Below are 22,723 nucleotides of genomic sequence, written 5' to 3'. Positions count from 1 at the left end.
GTCTACACGCATGCGCAATGTATAATGACGTCAACATAATTCAAGAGGGCGCCTTTTCATTTAAAATGGCGTCTGATTTTGAGGTATGAAAAATATTATTATTATTGTTGTACTGTTTATATAAGAAATATAATATTGCAACTATTATTTGGTAGCTAAATAGAAGTATTATAATCAGTAGAGTATAACTTATTTACCATAAATGTTTAAACTACAGATTTGTTTCTATTCAAGCCTAATTAATAAGCTAGGCCTCGCTTATGATACTTTTCGTGTCTTTCGACGAATCGAATTGTAGTAGTAGAGGGCTGACTGGCTAGTAGGACTGTAGCTCACTCTTAGGCCTAGCCCCCTAGGTAGGCCTAGGCTTTTAAAATTATAATGTAAGCAGACAGATGCAACCAAGTAATGAAAATGAATGTTTTGAGAGACAAACAGTCGATTTAAGATTTTAAAAAGAACTTCTAATCATAGGTAGGGGCCTACCGCACGTTTCAACGTTTGATTGATGGTGTCGTGCTTTCTAAATCTAGCTAGTGTCAGAGTGATAGCTAGCCTACTAAACTAGGCCCCTACTAGCGTAGGCCTCTTAGTTAGCTAGTAGGCTAAGAAGGAGGCTACCGTACTGTGCAGACAGACAAATGTATATGCAAACTGTGGAATATGTTATATGAAGGAAGAAGGTTAGCTTTCATTGTAAAAGACCAAACTGAGGTTACTTTTCACAGTAGCAATTGTATTTTTAATAAAAAAAATAGAAAACAGATGTGTATTACATTTATTATTTTTATTATCTCTTTAGGATGATGAGGATTTGGCCTCTTTACGAAATGCAGCTTTAGCTTCTTTAAATGTCGTAAGTTTTTTTTATTGTTTTGTTGAAAAACTAATAATGCACTTGCATGTCAAAACATACCAACCTATTTTTTCCATGATATAATCTTTAATCAATAACATTGTTTTGATTCAGAGATCTGCACAGCCATCACCTTTAACAGTAAATGACCAACAGCATGAGGGTAACAAGAACAAAGAGGAAGTGAATGATGAAGATGACAATTTAGAAGCATTGAGACTGGCAGCACTAAAAACTAAGAAAGCTGTAGTTCCACAAGCAGTCACCCCTCAGGTAGTTAATGTTCTGGAGGAACATTCCATTTACTATTCACTTATATCTGAAACATTGCTGAACCCTCACTCTCCCTCTAATCTTACTAAAATAGAGTTTCCATTTAAACTATCTACATGTTGAAGATATGGAAATTTTATTTGTAGTTCTAATGTGTAATTATAATTTGTAATTCTAAGACCAAAGACCAACTATACTCTTGTTTTAAACAAAATATATAAAGAGGATGTCAATGAAAGTTGTCAAATCATTTACCTAGCATTACTCCAGAATACTCCATTCTCAAACATACTTCCTTTTTTTAGTCACCTATAAACCTGCTTTTTTGCAATTTGTTAATACTAAAAAACCATTATTGTCAATACTCACATTTATTATTATATTTATATAATTACTTTAACTTTTTTACAGCCACGAGGACCATCTCAAGTACTTTCAGAAGCATCTGGAAATTCTGTTTGTGGAAACAATCTCATATCAATCCCACTAGTTGATACACAAGAAACCACTACTAAAGAAACAGTTGTACCAGAGGTGAAAAAAGAAGTTAGAAATGATAAATTTAGTAGGTTTCAATCGGATTCTGAATCAGAAGAGGAAGAAGAAGAGGAGGATGTTGACAGTATACCAGAAATTGAGCCTTCAGAAAGTTCTGCTGATGAAGTAGCTGATGATGTAGATGGTAGTGAGGATTCAGATAGTGAGAGCATTGAACAAAGCAGTACTGATGGAGAACCAGAAAAAACAGATTCAGATGAATTGGAATCTGATAATTCTAGTGATACTGAGAGCTCAACTAGTTCCAGTGAGTCTGAACAATTGTCTTCTGAAGACAATGAAAAAAATGAAGAACCTTCAAAAAATATTATTGAAAAGACTTCTGAAAAGCAAAATGGAGCTGTAGACACTAAAAATGAAAATAATAAGCATACAACAGTTGACCCTTCTTCAAATGTTAAGAGTGACAAAACAATTGACCTCAGAAATCATTTACGTAACAGAAAAAGAAATGATCATGTTGAAGAGAGAAATAGGTACAAAGCACATGTTACAAGTCAAATTGTTTGTAGGGGACCTTCCAGATCTTATGACCAGCGAAATTTGAGATTTGAAGGAGAGCGTGAAAGGTACAGACGAAACCATGATAGAAAAAAAAACAATGTAGACAGGGATGAGCGTAGACGCGAGTATGACAGACAACCTAGAAATGATATTGGTAAAAGAGATCGGTACAATCAAAAAGAAAAAGATAACAAAATCATTGCAACAATTTCAAATGAAAGCACCAGTATCTTAGATCGAAGGAAATCGAGCAAATCCAAAGTTAATAGTCGCATACCCTCTGATACCTTGAAAAAGCAAGAGAAATTAGTACAAGAAGAAGAAATGTTATCAACAACAAAAGCATCGCTAAGTGACTCTGATAGTGACATTGATACTGACTCTAGATTTAAACAATCAAAAAATGAGCGAATAGGTGATCAGATTGTGAATGCTCCATCACGAATAATTACTTCTATGCAACTGAATGTTAATGTGAGACCAAATTTTGGTCGACAAACCGATCATCACAGAGATCGAAGGAAAGATCATGATCTAAGATATGCTTCAAGATCTGATAAAAGATTAGAAAATCGTAGGAATGAACCATATCGAAAAGAAACGTATTTTGATAAGACACATGAATCTACACGTAAAAAACATGATCATCGGGAATATAATACTCGTGAAAGAAGTAGAGATGCAGTTCAGTCACGAAAATTTGATTTTGTTGATGATTCAGACGATGAAATGAATAAAAAAGGCTTACGTAGCTTTGTGCATTCAAAACGTCAAACTGAATCTAAAGTTGAAAAGCGTAAAAGCAATGAACATAGAAAAAATGATTCTTTAAAATTGAAAAATAAGTCGTCATCGAATGAAAGAACAGATAACTACAAAAGTAAAGAGAACCAACCAAGAAAATCAAAATCTGAAAGTAGTATTAAGTTTTTAAAACAAGTTAAAAAGCTTGATGTAGGTGATGAATCCAAAACAACTGAAGTTGGTGTAATATTTGACAGTGGTGAGTAAGAGAGAAAAAAAAGATGATCAAAATATATCAATGTTTCAATTATTATCAATTCTATAGTTTATTTATGATAAACAAAAAGTAATAGTAATTAACAACAACTTTTAAAACTATCTTTACAAATATTTTATTCCTTACAGATCCAGAAAAAGTTGTTAAGAAGAATAAAAAGTCATTACATGAACGTCTTGGGAAGACCGTGTCCAAGCACAAAGCATCCGTGAAATTACGACTTGGTTGTAAAGATGAACTTTCATCAAATGCGTGGGATTCTGATGTTAATTCTGAACAGGATGCAAGGAAATTTGTAACAAAAGACAATGGAAAAACAAAGAAAAGTGTCAAGGAACGTTTGAAATTAAAACGGACCTCTGATGAAACTGATGTTGATTTACCATTAGAACCTAGTAGAAAGATAGTTCGCACTAGTAAGTCGGACAGTGCTGTTGATAGAATGAGTGCGGAGGAAAAATTAAAGCGTAAAAAGAAAGAAGAAGAAATCCAGGAAAAAATACGAAAAATAGAAGAGAGGAATTTAGCATCTTCCAAAAAAACAGCCAAAAATAATGAAATTGACTTGTCTGAAAACTCTAAAAATAAAGATAAGGAATTAGAATTGAAAATTAGAAGAATTCAAGAAAAAAATGCAGCTATTTTGAAAAGGCAAAGAGAAATTGAAGAAGATAAGGAAAAATATGGAAAATAAAATGCAAGATAAAATTTAGACATTACATGTTGATAAAAATAAATAATACATTTAATAATAATAGTCATTACCAAAATGATACACAGTCAATATAACAATTGCAATTTAAATTCCTAACAATACTGTTGTATGTTGACCATTTATCATAGTGCTGCGTGTTTATAGAAATAATGTTTCCCCAACAAAAAGTTGTAAAACAATATGGTAATATTGAGATAGTAATGTCAAAAATCCTATAATTAGTTCAGTAATGAGAAGATACAATCTTTTACTTCTTGTCACCATGTTGATCGTCTGGTGACTGGAAACATTGTAATCATTGTATTAATATTTGTCGCTGTAACTAATAGTGTCAAATTTTTGTTTTATATGTTTAGCCAAATACACAAGAAACAAATATCTTTACAATTTGTTTTTGTAGAAGACCAGACTGTGATTAACTCAGAATTAATATTATATTGTACACATAAAATTGACTATGTTTTGACACGACTGTAATGATCCCGAACACAGTAGATTTTTTAGTTTTCAGCATAAATTACTTGCTAAAAACTTATTACTTATTTTGAAAGTTACAAAATGTTTATATTACATTTCCGGTATTATAATAAAAGTATTTTGAAATTTGTACAGAAATATCTATTATACCGTAGTTGTATTATTCGTAAAGCCTGATTTCAAATATAATGAATCGAAAGCGTCATTATATTCAAATTTCCACCTACTTTGTTAGTGATACGAAGACACAACGACCAATCAATGTTTTGATATTCGCTCGAATAGATTCACTTAATGGAAAATCGGCTGAAGGTTTGCTATGAGCAACTTAGTGAATCAGAACTTTAAAATAACATTCTATGGTTCCAACTAATACAGCATCAATTACTTACAAGAGTAGACAGAGTAGAGTGTGGATTAAAAGTATATCGTGAAATTTAGCAACTTTGTATTCTCTTCACTTTTATTGTCGATATAATGAATCAGTTAGTTTTTTATGTACATACATATAGCCTTCATCTCGTTTTGGCTTTTTTTGCTCACTCGTTCATCATTTTTTCACTCTTTTGAACTTGTCGTACCATCTTTTTTGTTGTTCTTTTCCTTGACTAAATACAAGAGAACAAGACATACCATTAATAATGACGTTTCCTGTCTCTTTCTCTTGATATTCATCTAACATGTTTTGTTCAAAAGGTTTATCTTACGCAATGCAACTCCTGACTGCTTTAATTATACAAATCTATCATACAATGATAATAGTAACTATCCCAATTTCAAGCTACTGTTTTTGATATGTTTTGTGTGTTGTCCATGTCACATCATTCACAGTACCTTTATAAACACGTCATTCTTTTCTCTTGACTCAGTGATTTTGTATTAAACCTAATAGATATTCAATAGGGTTATGAAATCATAGGTAACAATACAGAGTTTGATATGCTTTAGATGATGTTCGTCCACCCGTGATCGATGATAATTTGTTGACAAGCACCCAGCGTCAGATACTTGTCAACCCAGCAGTAACAAATTCAGTCAGAGGCACGAGTGTGGTTCCAGTTTTGGGTCTATTATGTAAGTAAAATATTTATACAGTATGTCGTTTTGTACAGAAATAGTTTTTAAATGGACCAAATAGATGGCGAACAAAATATGCCTAGGTAAGATCTGGCTTCATAATCAGAATTTTAACGTTCGCTCATTTTATGGGTTATAAAATACTGGTTATGGTAACCTGTCAACAAGTATTGTTTTCTTTCACATCTTTTGAGGTTTTGAGTCACTTCATTTGTTGCTGAAAAGCGTATCTAAGTTAGTAACTTGTGAATTTATGAAACTTACTACTGTTTCAGTCATGTTTGAATGCAATGTGTCAAACGTTGTTCTAATGTTAGACAGTACTGTCGTGTTTGTGAATTTCAGTTGCATTAGTTAATGTTCGTTTAAAATTTCATCCATCTATAAGATTGATAGATATTCAATTTATTAAACAGCCAGATTTCAAATTAGTATCCTACCTCCCATTACTTCCTTTTACAATTATACCTCCTTTAATGTTTGCCAACTTCGCCGTGTAAACATAATTGTAGAAGGGTTTTACTTTTTTTCTGAAACGTCACAAAACAAACATCGGATGAGAACAAATCGGTTAAATAGAAAGTAAAACACATGAGCTTGAGGATATCTTTATTGGGTAGATCCAGTACTATACTGCAGAACTGGTTGATGTAATCATAAAACAAAACAGCAGAACAGAATAAATGTATATGTTTACTGTTTATCCAGAAGATCAGGGAAGTATGAGAATATCAATTTACTCTTCTCTTCCATTTCGAAACAGTGACTATAACTATAATTGAATTTGAATCCATCTATTGTAATCAAGCGTTTTGTTCAATTGTTTACCATCTAGCGCAGCTTGGATATAAAAAACGATTTAAACAAACTGGTGTTGTAAAAGCGAAACGTAGAACTATGAAAACACTCCATGTTTGAAATGACAATGATAAAAATAGAATAACAATCCCAAAGGATTACGTCATATCAACCACCTACAGTGAATCATGTGATCAAGATCAATACCCAGACAGTTTTTGTTCGTTTTGGTTTCTTTTTCTTTGTACTTCTAGAATGAGTGGGCTTATTTTAAAGGTATAGCTCTAAATATATTATGTAAACAAAACAAAGATCTGATCTCAGCAGGTTTGGCTCGAGTTCTTTGATAATAAAGGTCTTTTTTCCTACTGTATTAAATACAACAACCTTTGGAAAGTTTATTGATGTTCCTTTTGAACAAAGTACCAAATGAACTGGTTATTATAGTGATTATGTTAGCTGATCAAGATTACAGAGGCATTATTTCAAACACATACATATTTCAAACAGAAATAATTCCATAACTTATCCCTACAATAGTATATATTAGTATTGTGTTTAGTTTAGATATAATGGGTAAGTTTACGCAAACAATTCACAACTATTTATGCTTGTAACCTTTGTGCTTAAAACTGAAAATTATTCAAGTAAGACTTCAGGATGAATAGGTATTGGCATTTCCTGGAGTATAAAAGTAACTACTACTTTTTTAAAAATCTATTTAGGTTCAGATCTTTATATTAGTTTGTAGATCTTTTATTCTATCTTTATAATGTAGTATTTTATATGCTTTTTTCTGTACGGTATTTTCTTTTGCCTTTTCTTTAAATTCTCACCAAACTTAAAGTGGTGATGTGTACTTAAAAAAAGATAGCAATCGATTCAATTTTCAACGTTATCACTGTAAACTGTAAATTTATGCTGCACTTTTTCATAAAAAGAGTCCGAATCTTTCTTGTTGGAAAATAATGGCACTTAAAGAGTAGCAGGCTAATTACTTGTTGACACCCTGGTCTAACATGTTAGTAGGCCTAGATAATTTCTTTCTATTATGTTTACATCGGCAAATCACTTTTAATTAAAACAGTAATGATACAAAATGTATTGAACTATTATTATTTCAAAGCTAACGCAATACACAACTAAACCGACTTGTAAATTAGATAAGCCACACAAATACAACATACATTGTATTTATGATGTAATTGTTTGCGCTCTCAGAAGATCACTAGTTTGATGAACAAGTTGTCACTATAAAATACAGAATTTGTGCTATTAAAACAGTGTCATCACATGTTCTGTATTGTATTTGTATGTATATCACTGAAACCATAGAGTTATAATAAAATATGCCAAAATGTTGAAGAAACATTTTATCCAACTTAATAACATTTAGTTATAGGATAGCATAAGCACACTGCAATTTGGTGAATCATCACTTTTTATAAATACAATCCATCTATTATATTATATTTATTATAGTAAGTCACAAAACATGGGTTTTATCACACCCCAAGATTGCATTTCAATTAATGAGCAGAAAAAAGGGTGTTAATGATATACAAAGAACGCGGATGTAAATAACAAATGTTAATACTGTATTTATGTTGCTGGCAAAACTGCTGTACAAGAGATAAAAGGCGTGAATAATTTCCTCATGACTTAAACGGTAATACAAAACATTCACAATGGGTTTTTTTTCTCGTTTTTTAAAACTGTGTATTGCCAATAGCTTTTAGTTTACTTGTCTACAATTTCTTAGGTGCTCAATGCTTAAAGTATATCTTAATTATTTTTAACTCCTTTCTTTCAAAATATTTTATCATTTATCTATTTTTTATTTAAATAAATATAAATGAAACAAACAAATACAACACAAAATATTTTATTGTCAAAAAAATGTACTATTGAAAGGACATCTATTATATCTACATATCTGTAAGATACCCATTTTAATTTTTCTTTATTAATTAATGCAACAATCGGAAATTATATAAATCATTTTATATAATAACCGATTCACTGGTTTCAGTAGTTAGTTATCTTTTAAATTGAATTCAACTTTTAATATTATCAATATACAGTGCGATATCATCATATGAAGTACAAGATGACGCTACGTCACCTGACGTTTACACTTCTAATTCTGATAATATCCTCCGTGTGTGCGCTGGATTCCAATGGGTAAGTCATGTCTTGAATTAACAAATCGGCTATTATCACATAAGTACGAATAAACACTTATATCGAATATGTCCAACATTTGAGATTAAATAATAGAAAATGTTCCCATGGACCGACGGATTACCGTTTTTATAATGTATTAAAATTACTATGTTGTCAAAGTTCAATCGTCACATTTTTCAGACCTTAGTAAAATACAATAATAACAAAATACAAAGTATAAAACATTAACACCTTAACAAATCATCATCAATTTTTATTATAAAGCTGATAGGAATTATCTAAATCCATAGATAATCATCGGATTACCTGAGTAACTTAAAAAAGTGTACACATGTTATGCAAGTTGTTACACGTTTATTTATGGAATTATAATTATTTTTTTCAAACTAATTCCTCTGATTTATTGGTGAACGCTAGTAAATTGACTAAATTGCGTCTGGTGACTTCCATAACCTACGGTATTGAATAACCAAGTTTGCTAACTATAACCGAGTAGTAGACTATAGTCTAGTGTATTGTATGTTATATTTGTATGATATAGGGAACATGTATGCACGTCACTAGAAACTTTCACGCAAACCGAACTAACTACCGAAAGCTACCAGACAAGCTATTCAACAAGTTGTGGATTATTTTGGTCTAACCGTTGTAGAAGATATCGGTAAGTAATACAAACTAAACCAGTTTTGGTCTCCAGTTCAGATGATCATCATCTATTTCAGTAAATCGCACGTGACGTCTAGAGTATATACTTAATAGTATTGGAAGTTGGTACATATTCCATTACTATATAATTTTACCACTAATAAAATCTATGTTTATTATTAAGTGTTGCTATATTTAATTTAACAAAGAGATTTAAACGCGCGCTGCCATACAAGATCAGAAGTGAGTTGATAACTTCTTTTTTTTTGACTTATTTTCAATTCCTGTATGAATGGTACGGTACAGTATGTATACACTTTTGAATAACCTGAATAAAGAAATAATAATTGAACTATACAATAACATTAACAGGTTAATACGGTATTCTATTGGTTACACTGATCATGCACTAGTAATGTCTGATAACAATAATTAACAATCATTTTTGTTCTTTCAATTGTTGTAGCCGAAGTTATAGAAGTGTTTATGTAACAAAAACAGGTTACAGAACAATTTATGTTTGCTGTTCGGGTTGGGCAGCACCAGCTGGAAGTGATGAATGTACAGAACGTAAGAACATTGTACTGTATCTGTTAAGTCCTTATTCTACTGATGAAAGCAGTCAGAAATCTTTTTTTTTCACGTTCGGATTTTTCAGCAGAACATGATATTCATTTCTGCAGAAATGGAATCCAACATTCGTAACAAAACTATGTGGTATCATTCGAAAAACTGGCTCTATGATGGTTTTGTACCTATTGTATACGAATTCTTTCCTAATTCAATTTCGACAACCATCAATTTCTACTCATTTGTAAGCCTACATTGATGTGAGTGAAATTTTGATCATCATAATAAGTATGAATGAATGACGGTGGTGACTTATCTTCTTTTTGTTGTAGCAATTTGTGCACCACAATGTAACGAAGGAACCTGTACAGGACCAAACGTTTGTCAATGTTATTCGCAGTACCACGGCCCAAGATGCGAATATGGTAAATATAATACTGTATCAATTATATACAAACACGACAAGATCAACCTACTTGACTAATTACAACTAACTGGTACACCATATCACAAATCCACTTATTCCGTGACCATATTACTCTTATTCAGTTTTTCACTTAGGCCTATACTATTTTTGTATACAGGATGTAATACAAATGTTGATAACTGCGAAATAGTGGATTGTACATCACATACAAACTCCGAATGTACTAAGTGTCTTTTCCACATCAGCGATACTATAAAGGCATTTGATTTAGTTGGAGGCCAATGCAATAGTAAGTTTTACTGACAATTTGTACTAATCTTAAAGCTTAATTTCGTTAGCAAAAAGTATTGGTATTATGGTATAAACAGTAATATGAAATATGTTTCTTATAATGTATATTTGAGTATAAATTTTCAAAGGAAAACATCTGTTGGAGGAGAAACACCATGTCAACCAATGGTTTCTAAGGTCTATTTGTCATCATTTTCATTATATTATTTTATCAGAAAAATCTTTGTTATGCATATTTTTGTCAATCGACGTTTTAATTGGTGGTGAATTCCTAATTTGTAAACTTATTACTGTTTACTGAACAACATCGTTTAGTCTACTATGTTTTATTGATATTGTAAATACAATAACTTTTACTATTTGTAAATTTAATATATACAGACTAAAGGGTATAAAGAATTTAATCGGAATTATTTTTAACCAATTGATCGTCGAGTAACAGAAACGGTATATTTTTCAAACAGGAATTTGCTCATGGCAGAGTTTATCTTGCTATCCCGGTACCTGCACAGGTTATCAGTGTACATGTCATGCAGATTTTAATGGACACACCAACTGCAGAGAAAGTGAGTTGAAGTGATTATGTAACCTGACAACGTGTGTTAGTCTCCATATTATGGTCAACATTGTCATCTAATTGTTCGGAATCATGTTAATAATCATGGTCGTTTCCATTTAGTTATTTCTATTCGTTATTTATAAAGCGCCTTTAAAGAAAGATCAAAGCGCTGAACAGAAACTAATATACAAAATATAAAAGTTTAAAGAGTGCTACTTGAACATTGACATACTAATTGTATTGATGTTATCCAAAATATATTCTATAGTTAAGGTATCACCAAAAGAATCTGATTGCTCTGTAATGCTTCAAGACTCCGGAACAAGGGCTGTTACAACAGATATGCAATGTGGTACACATGTTGTCTACGTACCCGTACAAGGCAACGGATTATCGGTGAATTGGGTGACACGTTACTCAGGCCCTACGGCGGCTGAATACCCAATTCCATATTACGTCAATGGGTTTAAAGTAGGCATAGTTTCGGCGAGTGTCGATTGGCAAATTTCTAGAGGTATAATTATTCATTTAATTATTTAAATAATCAGTAATTCTTGTGAATTGAAAGCAATTAAGAGCTATGTGGGCTTTCACCGAACTTAAAGAACTATAATGTTATAATTTATTCAGTTTATTATGTTTAAAACTTATTACAATACAATCTTTTTAATGGGCTATAATGCACGTTCAGATTTTGTCAACATTTTAAGAATGTTTGCCATGTGAGGTTTTAGAAACAGCATGTGTGTTATAAAACAAATAATTATGTCTAGTACTCGTTAAATGGAGAGAATATTTCATTCGATGACTGCTCTATTTTTCAACTCATGAAATATCCTCACTATCCAATTCATAAACATTCATTATTTGTATATTATAATGTATTGCTTACTAATAATAGGAGGCACTGTAAGTGGGAGTGGTTCGATAAACTGTAATTTAAACCATGATCAGGACGACCCAAACCAAGGATCTCACTCATGTGGACGATACGGATCGTTAGGTCAAGATCTACAACATGATGACAGGTATGCAGTAATAACGCACTTGACGTAAAACGCAGCGAATTGTCGATATCAGTATTTAATAGGGCCTATGTTTTCTTCTGTTCGGTTATTGCATGCACGTCACTCGGTGTGCACTTACTGTGTCGTATTTAATCCTAAAAACAATACATTCTCTCATTTATTGTATGTTTTTCTATTATTAAAAATTCTGTTTAAGTTTTCTAATTTTGGTTGGTTTTTTAAACCACTGTGGCTCAATTACTGAACCTTCAACACTTCAATAATAAAGACACAATGTAACTCATTTACTTGGAATAATATTATTATATTTAACCATAATAAGTCAAAAGGTTTAAATGTAATCCGACAAGCCATTACTCAAAATATCATTTTTTATTGTTGTGTTTTGCTATATTTTATATTTTCATTTAGTATTTTTAGTTGACATATTTTTTTTAATCTATTTTAGATTATTTATAACATTATCATCAACAAACGGAGGATTTCTTCGACTTATTGACTATGACTTTTCAAGTTCCGGTACAGTTGGTCGCCCCATCTATTACTCTGGACAAACTTTACAAAACACATTGACGATAATTGTGGATCTCGAACCACCGACGCACTGTTCGCTGCTGTCTCCAGAGGCTGTTACGTGCTCTGGGCATCCGTTGAACATTGGTAAACCATACACTAAACAGGTATTATTTGTTACGTAATTTTTAATCAAATAAGTAATTTGCAGTACCAAAGTACATTGCAGTATTTTGTACTGTACAGAGTAGTAGTAGTTTAGTATATCAATAAAGTATATAATAACAGATTAGATTAGTAGAAAGCAAGTTTAGTTTTCAAAATATTTCTGGGAAATGTAACTGAAATTGCTAATTAAATATGTAGATTGAGCTGGAGATTAAGTGGTCATCATGGGTTGATGGTACCTCCGGTTTAAATACATATGAATCCAGAGTTTGTAAAATGCTGATTACAAATGACGTGTTTGATTATCCTGATTCCGAAACGTGTGAAAGTCTCGACTCTACCAAAATTGAAGATATTTACGAATCGGAATTTCAGCCAAAATCTCCAGGTAATTTTTATTCCATAACGTCATTTAAAAATAATTGGTTTCGATGTAAATTAGTAGGCCTAAACTAAGCTAAACAAAACCCGTGATATATTTTAAGAGTAGTAATAATAACTGCGAAATGGGTTAATTATCGTTATAGGTGTATATTGTGCTATACTTGTCGTTGATGACATTGCTGGAAATATACGTTATGCCAGACGTTGCTTTATTTTTGATGATCAAAGTGAAGTATCTATTGTAGAAGAACATCCTATACAAGTCAGTGTTGATGGAGAGTCGTTAAATCTGGATACAGACACTTGGACAACTGGCGACAAAAATGTAATATTTGAAGTGTTTTACTACTGGGCGTTTCAGTTTTCATTTTTCTCCATGACCAAAGAAGTAAATTAATGAGAGGATTTTATGATGATGGTACAGATTAGTTAATGTATTATGGGCAAGCATTATCTATTGATATAATTCTGCTTTATATGCTTACTTCTATGATTTTTTTTAATTGCTTTTCCATTACTAGGTTCAGGTGTCATGGGAAAGCCATTTTGCCAATCAGATGCACATCGATCAGAAGCTACTATACGCCATTAAAGCTGATAATGACATCGTACACACAGATTATGACACCGAAGCATTCCCTGCAGGGCGCCCCATAACGACCATTGAGAATCGAAATGGAATCGTCAAGTTTGAAGTTGGTGTTTCCAAAGACCAGAATGGAGGAGTGACATTTCCTTCGTTTGAGCCAACTTGGATGAATTTAACAAATGAGCTGGTACGTTTAGACAAAACAACTCCACTCCCAAGACTAAAAAGCATCTTTAGTAGACAATTTTGTAGATCCACTGCTCTTAGTAACGGCTAACGTTGCTCACCGAGACCCTTATTTCCAGATATGATTTACTGTACCTTGTTCTAATAACACATTTATTCTAATTACATTTTTCAGGATCAAGTGTTTACTGATTCACTGCAAAATGCTGTTGATGCCGATACAATTGGATTTTGGGTTCGTGCAACAGACGTAATGGGCAATACAAAAAGTGATTATATAAAAGTCCACATTGATTCAACATCACCGATATTCGCCGACGAATTTCAAACAAATGGCGACGGGTAAATCAACTTTTATTTATCTTTTGCCATCTTGCCTTATCATTCCCACTTTTTTTCCACCAAGGTCGTCGTCACCATCACTAGTGTTTTCTTCTGTTTTCATTTATATCTCTAATTATTTGTTTAATTTGATTTTTTTTTTGTCAAACTTTCACAAACATTTCTCATCTCATAAATTCTTGCCAAGGGCAACCCTTAAAGTTGTTACATGTCCTTTGTTACAGTGTGTATCATGTGACTGCATACGATAAAGAAAGTGGGATAAGGAACGTTCATTGGCAGATTATATCCGATGACGTAGCTAGAGTCGTTTTGTCAGAAGGTGACACAGAAAAGTTTAAATTTGTAAGTAAAGGCATTTCTTTCAGTACACTTATTAATCTATATACATACTTTGGCCTATTTTGTAATAAGTGGGTGGAGTTTCATAATGATAGCAAAAATAAATTCAGAATAAATCACGTAATGATGAATTAGTAAAAACAGAAATGCTTCTGGCCTAGATGCACAATTCAATGTTGTCCACTTTATCAGGTTTCATGGCCGACTCTTATAATGAATCTCCTTTTCATATGTATTTAATATAATTTCATATAAGTCTTACTTCGTTTACACTTTCAGGAAGGTGATTCTTGTGCGCCCACCAACTGTTACTGTATACTTAGTAATAAATATTGCTATAAGCTACAACTGGATGTAACTCCAACCATTGAGGACAGTGTTCAAGAAAAGTACACGTCAGCACTATTACGTGTAACCATAAAAAATAATGCCTTACTTGAGTATTCAGAGGAAATTCAGGTGATTAATAAACAATGTTGACACTTTCAAACTCGATTAGTAGAGAAAACTACATTTTCAGTAAAAATAACTTATATGTTTAATACTACAGTACAGTTGTTAAAATTTCAAACTTTGTGATTTCATTATTTTAGATTTCCACGTCAAGTATTCTTCTTGAAAGAACAGTAAGTATCTATATCGCATTAGTACTACTACTGAAGACTCTTATATATTTTGTTTCAAAATATAGGTGTCATTTCCGAAGACTTTGCAGCTCTATTTTAAACAGTTTGAATTGTTTGAATCTAGACTTACCCTAATTCTGTAGTTATTTCGAGGCTTTTCGAGAGTGTACGTATGACACGCCATATGTGCCAAAATATTTATCATTTTACTAATATTAAGTCAAAACTCCGTCTGGGACCCAGACTAGTTCAAATCATGTAAAGAAACAATTTTTCGGCCGGGAACCTAGCAGCTACCCTCTTTTAGTTTGCAAAAGTAATCTAGAAAAGAGGTTTATCTGGAAAAAAAGCCTACACAAGAGTACTAAAAAATGAAGGAGCACATGGACTTCTTTTTATGGTAGTCTATATCGAATACTAATATTGTTAGTATAATAATGTATACCTACTAATAAAACACATAGTATAATATACATTAACCCACATATCTTATCGTATTTAATATCTTTATTTTGACTTATTGGTGATATTAATACTGAATTGATGTGTTGTATATTATAGAGTAATACTAATACAGAGGAAAGTGACGACGGGGGAGTTGGTATTGGGCTCATTGTTGGAATTGCAATTGGTGGCGCATTGTTGCTGTTTATCATCTTTATTGTGCTGATACTTCTAAAAAGAACAAACAGTGTAAGACATTATATAAATTATAATTCCATTCAGTCCAGTGTATTCTCTTATTATATTCTTTATACTACGGTACTTATACAAGGTAAGAATTTAATACATATAAAAATGTGATGTATTGACAGAACAACAAGTAATTAATTTGCAAGTATTACCATAAATTATTTCAGATAATCAGAAAAATATTTAAAAAAATGGTCAAAACAACCTAATGATGATGTGTTGATGCATTTTTATTTCAAAAAATAATTATGATCTATGGTTTATTTCTTTTCATTTCAGCATGAAAACAGTGATGGTGAACCTACTGACATTGGTCATCAAAATCCAACGTTCATTAATGTAAATATATATTTTATTATGGCACACTTGGTCAAATTGTAATTGTAGGCCTATAGGCCTACAAAATTAAAAACAACTTCGATCATCGAAGTGATCATCTTCCACACTAATCTACATGTTAATCCATCTTGAACTATCGTCCACTCTACGGCTAGGCCGAAAATCTAGGACATTCACAAATATTGCGCTCCAATTTTGGATAATATTGGACACATTGCTTATCCAATGAGACTCATAACGGTATATGTGTGCAGTAGAATATTTAGATCTTATTAAAACGTATTTTTTTTAGGACCCAACTTACAATGCATACGCGGTTTCTACTACGGCTGCTTCCCCTCCTGCGTATACTCCATATTACACAACAGCAGCACAGCCAATTACTAAAAAACATATGGTGGATGATGAATATGCTTCACCCTTGTCTTTGGGAGTAACAAATCAAGGTAATAATTATTGTTGATAAAAATTGAATATGCGCTCATGGCGCAATAAAGTATTGATTTGTACAGTTGCAAAAGTAATCTAGAAAAGAAGTTTATCTGGAAAAGAAGCCCACACAAGAGTACTAAAAAATGAAGGAGCACATGGACTTCTTTTTATGGTAGTCTATATCGAATACTAATATTGTTAGTATAATAATGTATACCTACTAATAAAACACATAGTATAATATTCATTAACCCACATATCAAATCGTACTTAATATCTTTATTTTGACTTATTGGTGATATTAATACTGAATTGATATGTTGTATACTATAGAGTAATACTAATACAGAGGAAAGTGACGACGGGGGAGTTGGTATTGGGCTCATTGTTGGAATTGCAATTGTGAAAGTGACATTTCAAATATAATAATTACAATTTGTATGAGTAGATATTTGTATTTATTTCATTTGTTCATTCACAGGCAACAATCCAGCCAATGAAATTAGTCCACATGAAATAAACAACAGAGGGACTATTGTTGATGGTAATCATTCACGTGTATATAAAGCTACAGTTCGTAGTCTTGGACCGGCCAAACTTGCAGTCAAGTCTTTAAAAGGTATATTATACGGTTTAAAAGATGGAAAAATTACAGATTATATCAAATAGAATGTTTGTGAATGAAGATTCTTATAGGTGGTGAAGTAGGCATTTCGGGAAGGGTATACATAATGTTTTGGGTTCCACTTCACACCTAAATATTATTTACCTTAACTATAATTGCTCGAGAATAAGCCTACAAGCAAAAGGTGCTTCAAGCAGTTTCCACTTTCAGAAAAAAGAACCGTCGGACCAAAATGTTCATCTAACTCAGTTAGTTGGGCTGGAACTTCATGTTATTGGTGTGAATAAAAGTCTGATTTTGTTGGAAAGACGAAATTGAGAGACTAATGATTGACAATCATACTTTATATAATGTTATCTATATTTAGCTGGTGGTACTGTGGGAGAAAAAGAAACCATTTTGCACGAGATAAAAATGATGAGAAAGCTACCACAACATGACAACATTATCCGATTATTTGGATTTACAAGTACTGGAGGTAAGCAAAACATATTTTGGCCATGATTACATTATTCAAATTTAGGTACAAAGTTATACGATATATTGTCTATAGATAAAATCTATAGAACTGTTATATCTGCTATGCTTATGCTAGTAGAATGCAGAATGTCCACACTCTCAAGAGAAGCGATAACATAGGTTGACTATATGCAATGCCAAGAACTTAAAATCACTATATCTATTACAGCTTCACCTGCATTGGTATTGGAGTTTGCACCTTCAGGTGATCTATCAAAATATCTCCAACAAAACGCGCCAACTGAATCATTGTACGACAACCAATCAGGACGGAATGGTCAGAACACGCAATTGTGTATGTTCGCGCAGCAGGTTTGTTTGGGAATGCAGCATATCCAACGCCATAAGGTATGGCACGCTCAATATTCAAACAAAATGAATATCACTACTACCCGATTATATTGATGACCACTCAGATGTATATAAATAATAACAAACACATTTTCTCTACATTCTTTAAAATGATAAAGACATGATGATATTTATGATCTCATCTGATTACATTTCCCAATAATTTTGTATAGATCATACACCGAAATCTAGGAGCTAGAAACATCTTGGTGGGTAACGATTTTGTTTGCAAGATCACTGACTTTGGAAGAGCTGTAGTTGCAGATGTTGATGGAACGTATATAGAGACAGAAGAGGTTAATATCTTCTTTATTACCTCTTATTTACAGTGTGTAATATGTTTGGCCTTTAAATTAGCCGATATAATATTGCATCTTACAGAATACTCAACTATTTAAGTATCTAAGTAATTGACAGACAAATAGAATTAACGAAATCAATTTCCAATATATCAGTCTTATCTTATATTTACCAAGAATAATTAAGTTTTTTAAATAATAATAATAATAATAATAATAATAATAATAATAATAATAATAATAATAATAATAATAATAATAATAATAAAGAAATACTAAAATACTTAGTAATAATAATAACATTTTCTGTACATAGATTCAACTTCCTGTTCGCTGGACTGCAGTAGAAGGGCTTCGTGAAAGAGTCTTTTCAATGATGTCTGACGTCTGGTCTTTTGGAGTACTACTATGGGAGATCCAATCTCGAGGTAAAACAAACTGGCCAATTCCTCTTGTATAATAACTTCAGTTTCGATTTAATTATTCAGAACAACTGCATTATAGAAAAGCATTTAATTTTAATGTTCTTATTTATGTGCAGGGGCAAAGCCATATGGAAATGTCCCTATTAAACAAATAGCCGAAAATGTAGTTGATGGTGTTCGACTTTCAAAGCCACAAAACTGTCCTGATTCAGTGTAAGTTTTATTTGTTATTCCTTAGAATGCAACATGACTATACTATTGAATGTATATGTATATTGACTATACAATGTGATACTTCTTTCACATTAAAACCAGGGCACATATATTTGTGCCTGTTGCTGCTATCGATTGCTGATGATAAAACTAATGTTGACTGTGATGATGGCCGTACATAATCTGATGAAAATTCAGGTTACAGAGATACTGTTAGAAAATAACGACGATGGCTAATAGTAGCCCTAGTCAATTATAGGGCATTTTTACGTATACAATACAATACAAAATGGATATTAATAATAAGGAATGCAATATGATAGTATAATAGAGTTATAAAACGGTTAACATTAAATGCTTTATTGTTCAAACAATTGTTTCTAGGTATCTGCTTATGGAGAAATGTTGGTGCAATGGGCCAAATCAACGACCGTCGTTCAGCAATATCCAACGCGATCTGGATACTTTGATACAAGGTGATCGACAACAAGCCTCCGGTGGAGATGAATACATGGGCCTAGCTAACTTACATAGATAAACATAATGCTCTTTGTTCTTACACGCAAGATAGATTTTCGTGCACAATTTTGTTCAATTGGTGGCTTGGGTCAAATAATATACTAATACGCGTTCGGTAACAACTAAAATGATTACTGCTAGATCATTTATAAGTTATTGGTCATATAAACATTTTTATGTTTCTGCTTTAGCATTTATGATTGTGTCATGGAATAATATGGAAAGCAATTATTATTGGCACATTGTAATCATTATTGTCAATAATACACAGGAAATATTTGTCTTAGTTATATTGTAAGCAGTAGGCCTATATTAAAACAATTATATAAACCGAACTATGTCATTAAAAAAAAGCGTAATTGAATATTTTAAATTAGAAACCTAGGTAAGCTATCATCAAGAAAAACCTTTAAAGTAAACCTTTAATTAAATTCAACTTTATTTAATCACGGAGGCTGATCATGGTTGGTTCTTCTCTGAGGCCGTTTACATACAAAATACAAATACAATTTCAACAATGTTTTAACAATATGTAAGGTATATAAATATATATATTTTAATGAATTTTATGTTTGATCGATTGTAGGGTCGTAGACGAGTAAATGTCAATTAAGATTTTAGAAGTGATAAGCAGATTTTGTTTCGTATTTACGTCTCACAAAAACAATAACGCTTGTTCTACTTACAATGCTACTAATGTGGTTCTAATTTATAAGAAAATTAAAACTCGTATGTTGATCTGCTTATCATATAGGCTATTTAGTAAATCTATATTCTGTTAATTACTTCCACCAGCGAGTTGATTTATGTAGAAAATACATTATTAATTCAATTTTGGAGTGTATTAATAATGATTTATTCATCAATTTAAATAATAAAGATTTGTTATGACTGATTTGTGAAAAGATAAATACACCCTTTTCTATAATAATTTCTATATTAATTTTTGTTCAACGCAGGGGATTCCCCACATCACCAAACGGCGTTTATACAATTTTAAATTCTAATAATGGTTTTCATCAGTTTCCATGTTACACTATGAGGTATATCACAATGACTCTTATTCGTTTCTCTTGAATGAGTGATTTTGTGTACACCTTAATAGGGTTATGAAATAATGAATACAAATTCAAAATTGACGCTTAAGATGGTGTTCGGTCATTCGTGATCAATAAGGATTTATAAACGAGCGCGCACCTAATATGAGTTATTTCTTAGCACATCAGTGCAGTGGGTTACTGGTTCCAGTTTTGGGTCTAATAATGTAAGTAAATATCTTTTTTCATTAAAGTTGTTTTGGACCGAAAATCAAAACATTACGTCCAGAAAATAGTAAGGATTCAGATAAAACTTTGTTTTTATTGGTGTTATTTCGGTTTTTTATTCATAAAACGTCAGAACTGTAAAACATTTTTTTCCAATCCAGATATTTTGAATATTCTTATTCGTTGCTGTATGTCAATTGTAGCATCTTAGTCATACATGAATGTATATGTCAAAACATAAAAAGTCAGAACTGTAAAAAATGTTTTTTTTTTCAACCAGATATTTTGAATATTCTTATTCGTTGCTGTATGTCAATTGTAGCATCTTAGTCATACATTAATGTAAATGTCAAAACTTCGTTTTGATATATTTTCCACATAAAACATTTTTTTCTTCAAAATGTTGTTGTTGAATATGCCATTTAGTGTTCCATAATAGTTATTCACTTTGACCAAAAAGTGGTTTTTCTTTTTTTTCTTTGGAAATGATTAACCTTAAAAATACAAAATGGCCTATTCAAAATCTGAATACATTAATCTTCATTGTTTTTTGAGGAAATAAATCTTTAAGTACTTTATGTTTCAATCATTTTCGTTATGCATCTTTCGTTTTTATTCGAATAATTTCCGTTATACATCTGATCAAGGTGTAATTCCTCCATGATCTGTTGAAATACTCAACTCCCTGACGCAAAGCTACCGCAGAAGTTAAATACAATGATCATGATGATAAATCTTGCTTAACCTTATTGAGCGATTGCGCATAGAGAAAACAACCTTAAATGAATGGCTTGTCATTTAGAAATAAAATCCAATACTCCTTAATTTGGAAAATAGGTACCAGCATGTAGTATTGGATGGATCTAAACCTACACTGTAACTATCTTTTTTAAACATTGTATTTAGTTGTAATATATTGTTTTCTTTCATCCAATGATGCCTGCAATATCTTTTTATTGTTCCCCTATCGTATGACAATTTTAAATTTGTGCTGTTCATTTTTTTAAAATCTTTTAATTATCTTTTATAGCTTTTTTGTTAAAACTTTCAATTTAGATAATTTCTGTACATCACTTGCAATTCAGTTTACGCAACTATCAATTGTGATTTATAAAATGATATGCTGCCATTCTGAATTGTCTTCAGTACATCAGGATTCAATCCTGGGTCCACTACTTTTTCAAATTTACATAAAAATAGCGTTTCTAATATACCATTTTCTTTCCAAGATAACTCTGTTTGCCGACGACATTATATTATAGATTATTATAGATATTACATCCACTTATCAACAACCGACGACAGTGATCTAATTTCTACATGGGCCAGAGGACAAAACCTTACTTAAATAATATCAAATACCTTTAAATTCATCGAAATATAAATACATTTATGTTGAAGTTTAAGATTATTTAAGAGGAAAGCCACTTTATTAGTCACTAGCCTTAGCAGCTACTGTATGTAGATATCTGGCCTCTCCAAGAGACTTGTTTCCAAACTGTCATAAATAAATAAAATAAATAATAAAAATTTATCATTTTAGTCCAACGAATGAAGGTAAAAATTATATGATTTGCAGTTTTTAAATAGTTCTATTTTATTTGATAGCCAATTCGCATTCCTTGTATTTTATAAAAAAATCTTATACTTCGTCTTCTTCTTCAGTATTTTATAAATAATGGGAAATACATCCTTTAAAATGTGTGACATACAAAATTCATTCGCCATCCAATTTGGGATTTTAATTCGCTTCCTATTAAATATTTGCAATACCAATTTAAATCAATGTAAAACAATCTAAACTTTTCCCGAAAAGCAATATTACAAAGCAAAATAGAACTATTAGGTCACATATTCTTTAGAACAAATGAACCAAAAAATTACAGAAGAATTGTCAGTACTTTTTA

General features: G+C 31.5%; 3 protein-coding genes across 3 annotated transcripts in view; 2 read left to right on the top strand and 1 right to left on the bottom strand.

Moving 5' to 3' along the window:
• LOC144844452 (carboxypeptidase E-like) overlaps nt 1–22,723 on the bottom strand; it is a 231,843-nt gene that overhangs the window by 8,502 nt on the left and 200,618 nt on the right. The gene's annotated exons all lie outside the window — the stretch shown is intronic.
• On the top strand, nt 51–4,249 carry LOC144844434 (uncharacterized). The gene is made up of 5 exons (XM_078701342.1): nt 51–83; nt 803–856; nt 971–1,129; nt 1,541–3,194; nt 3,341–4,249. Exons 1-5 carry the CDS (start codon nt 66–68, stop codon nt 3,904–3,906), a joined length of 2,451 nt encoding a protein of 816 aa, XP_078557468.1. The 5' UTR covers nt 51–65; the 3' UTR covers nt 3,907–4,249.
• LOC144845220 (uncharacterized) lies at nt 5,326–21,406 on the top strand. The gene is made up of 27 exons (XM_078702402.1): nt 5,326–5,478; nt 8,364–8,463; nt 9,008–9,127; nt 9,578–9,681; nt 10,014–10,106; nt 10,266–10,397; nt 10,864–10,965; nt 11,227–11,472; nt 11,860–11,986; nt 12,435–12,666; nt 12,866–13,055; nt 13,195–13,376; nt 13,573–13,827; nt 14,002–14,168; nt 14,393–14,513; nt 14,790–14,969; nt 15,104–15,136; nt 15,698–15,829; nt 16,109–16,168; nt 16,461–16,614; nt 17,082–17,219; nt 17,593–17,703; nt 17,914–18,092; nt 18,269–18,391; nt 18,711–18,822; nt 18,936–19,032; nt 19,417–21,406. The coding sequence occupies exons 2-27, from the start codon at nt 8,378–8,380 to the stop codon at nt 19,568–19,570; spliced, it is 3,630 nt and encodes a 1,209-aa protein (XP_078558528.1). The 5' UTR covers nt 5,326–5,478; nt 8,364–8,377; the 3' UTR covers nt 19,571–21,406.

The sequence above is a fragment of the Antedon bifida genome, chromosome 6 (assembly GCF_963402885.1).
Source record: "Antedon bifida chromosome 6, ecAntBifi1.1, whole genome shotgun sequence".
Classification (NCBI taxonomy): domain Eukaryota; kingdom Metazoa; phylum Echinodermata; class Crinoidea; order Comatulida; family Antedonidae; genus Antedon; species Antedon bifida.
This window is presented reverse-complemented; position numbering and strand designations above follow the sequence as displayed.

Excerpts from the sequence above, each read along its gene's own strand:
- LOC144844434 (XM_078701342.1), top strand. Across the intron at positions 1,130-1,540 it reads CACAAGCAGTCACCCCTCAG|CCACGAGGACCATCTCAAGT; the intron begins GTAGTTAATGTT and ends ACTTTTTTACAG. Across the intron at positions 3,195-3,340 it reads TGGTGTAATATTTGACAGTG|ATCCAGAAAAAGTTGTTAAG; the intron begins GTGAGTAAGAGA and ends TATTCCTTACAG.
- LOC144845220 (XM_078702402.1), top strand. The coding sequence starts at position 8,378 with ATGAAGTACAAGATGACGCTACGTCACCTGACGTTTACACTTCTAATT. Across the intron at positions 16,169-16,460 it reads AAAATCCAACGTTCATTAAT|GACCCAACTTACAATGCATA; the intron begins GTAAATATATAT and ends TATTTTTTTTAG. Across the intron at positions 17,220-17,592 it reads TGCAGTCAAGTCTTTAAAAG|CTGGTGGTACTGTGGGAGAA; the intron begins GTATATTATACG and ends ATCTATATTTAG.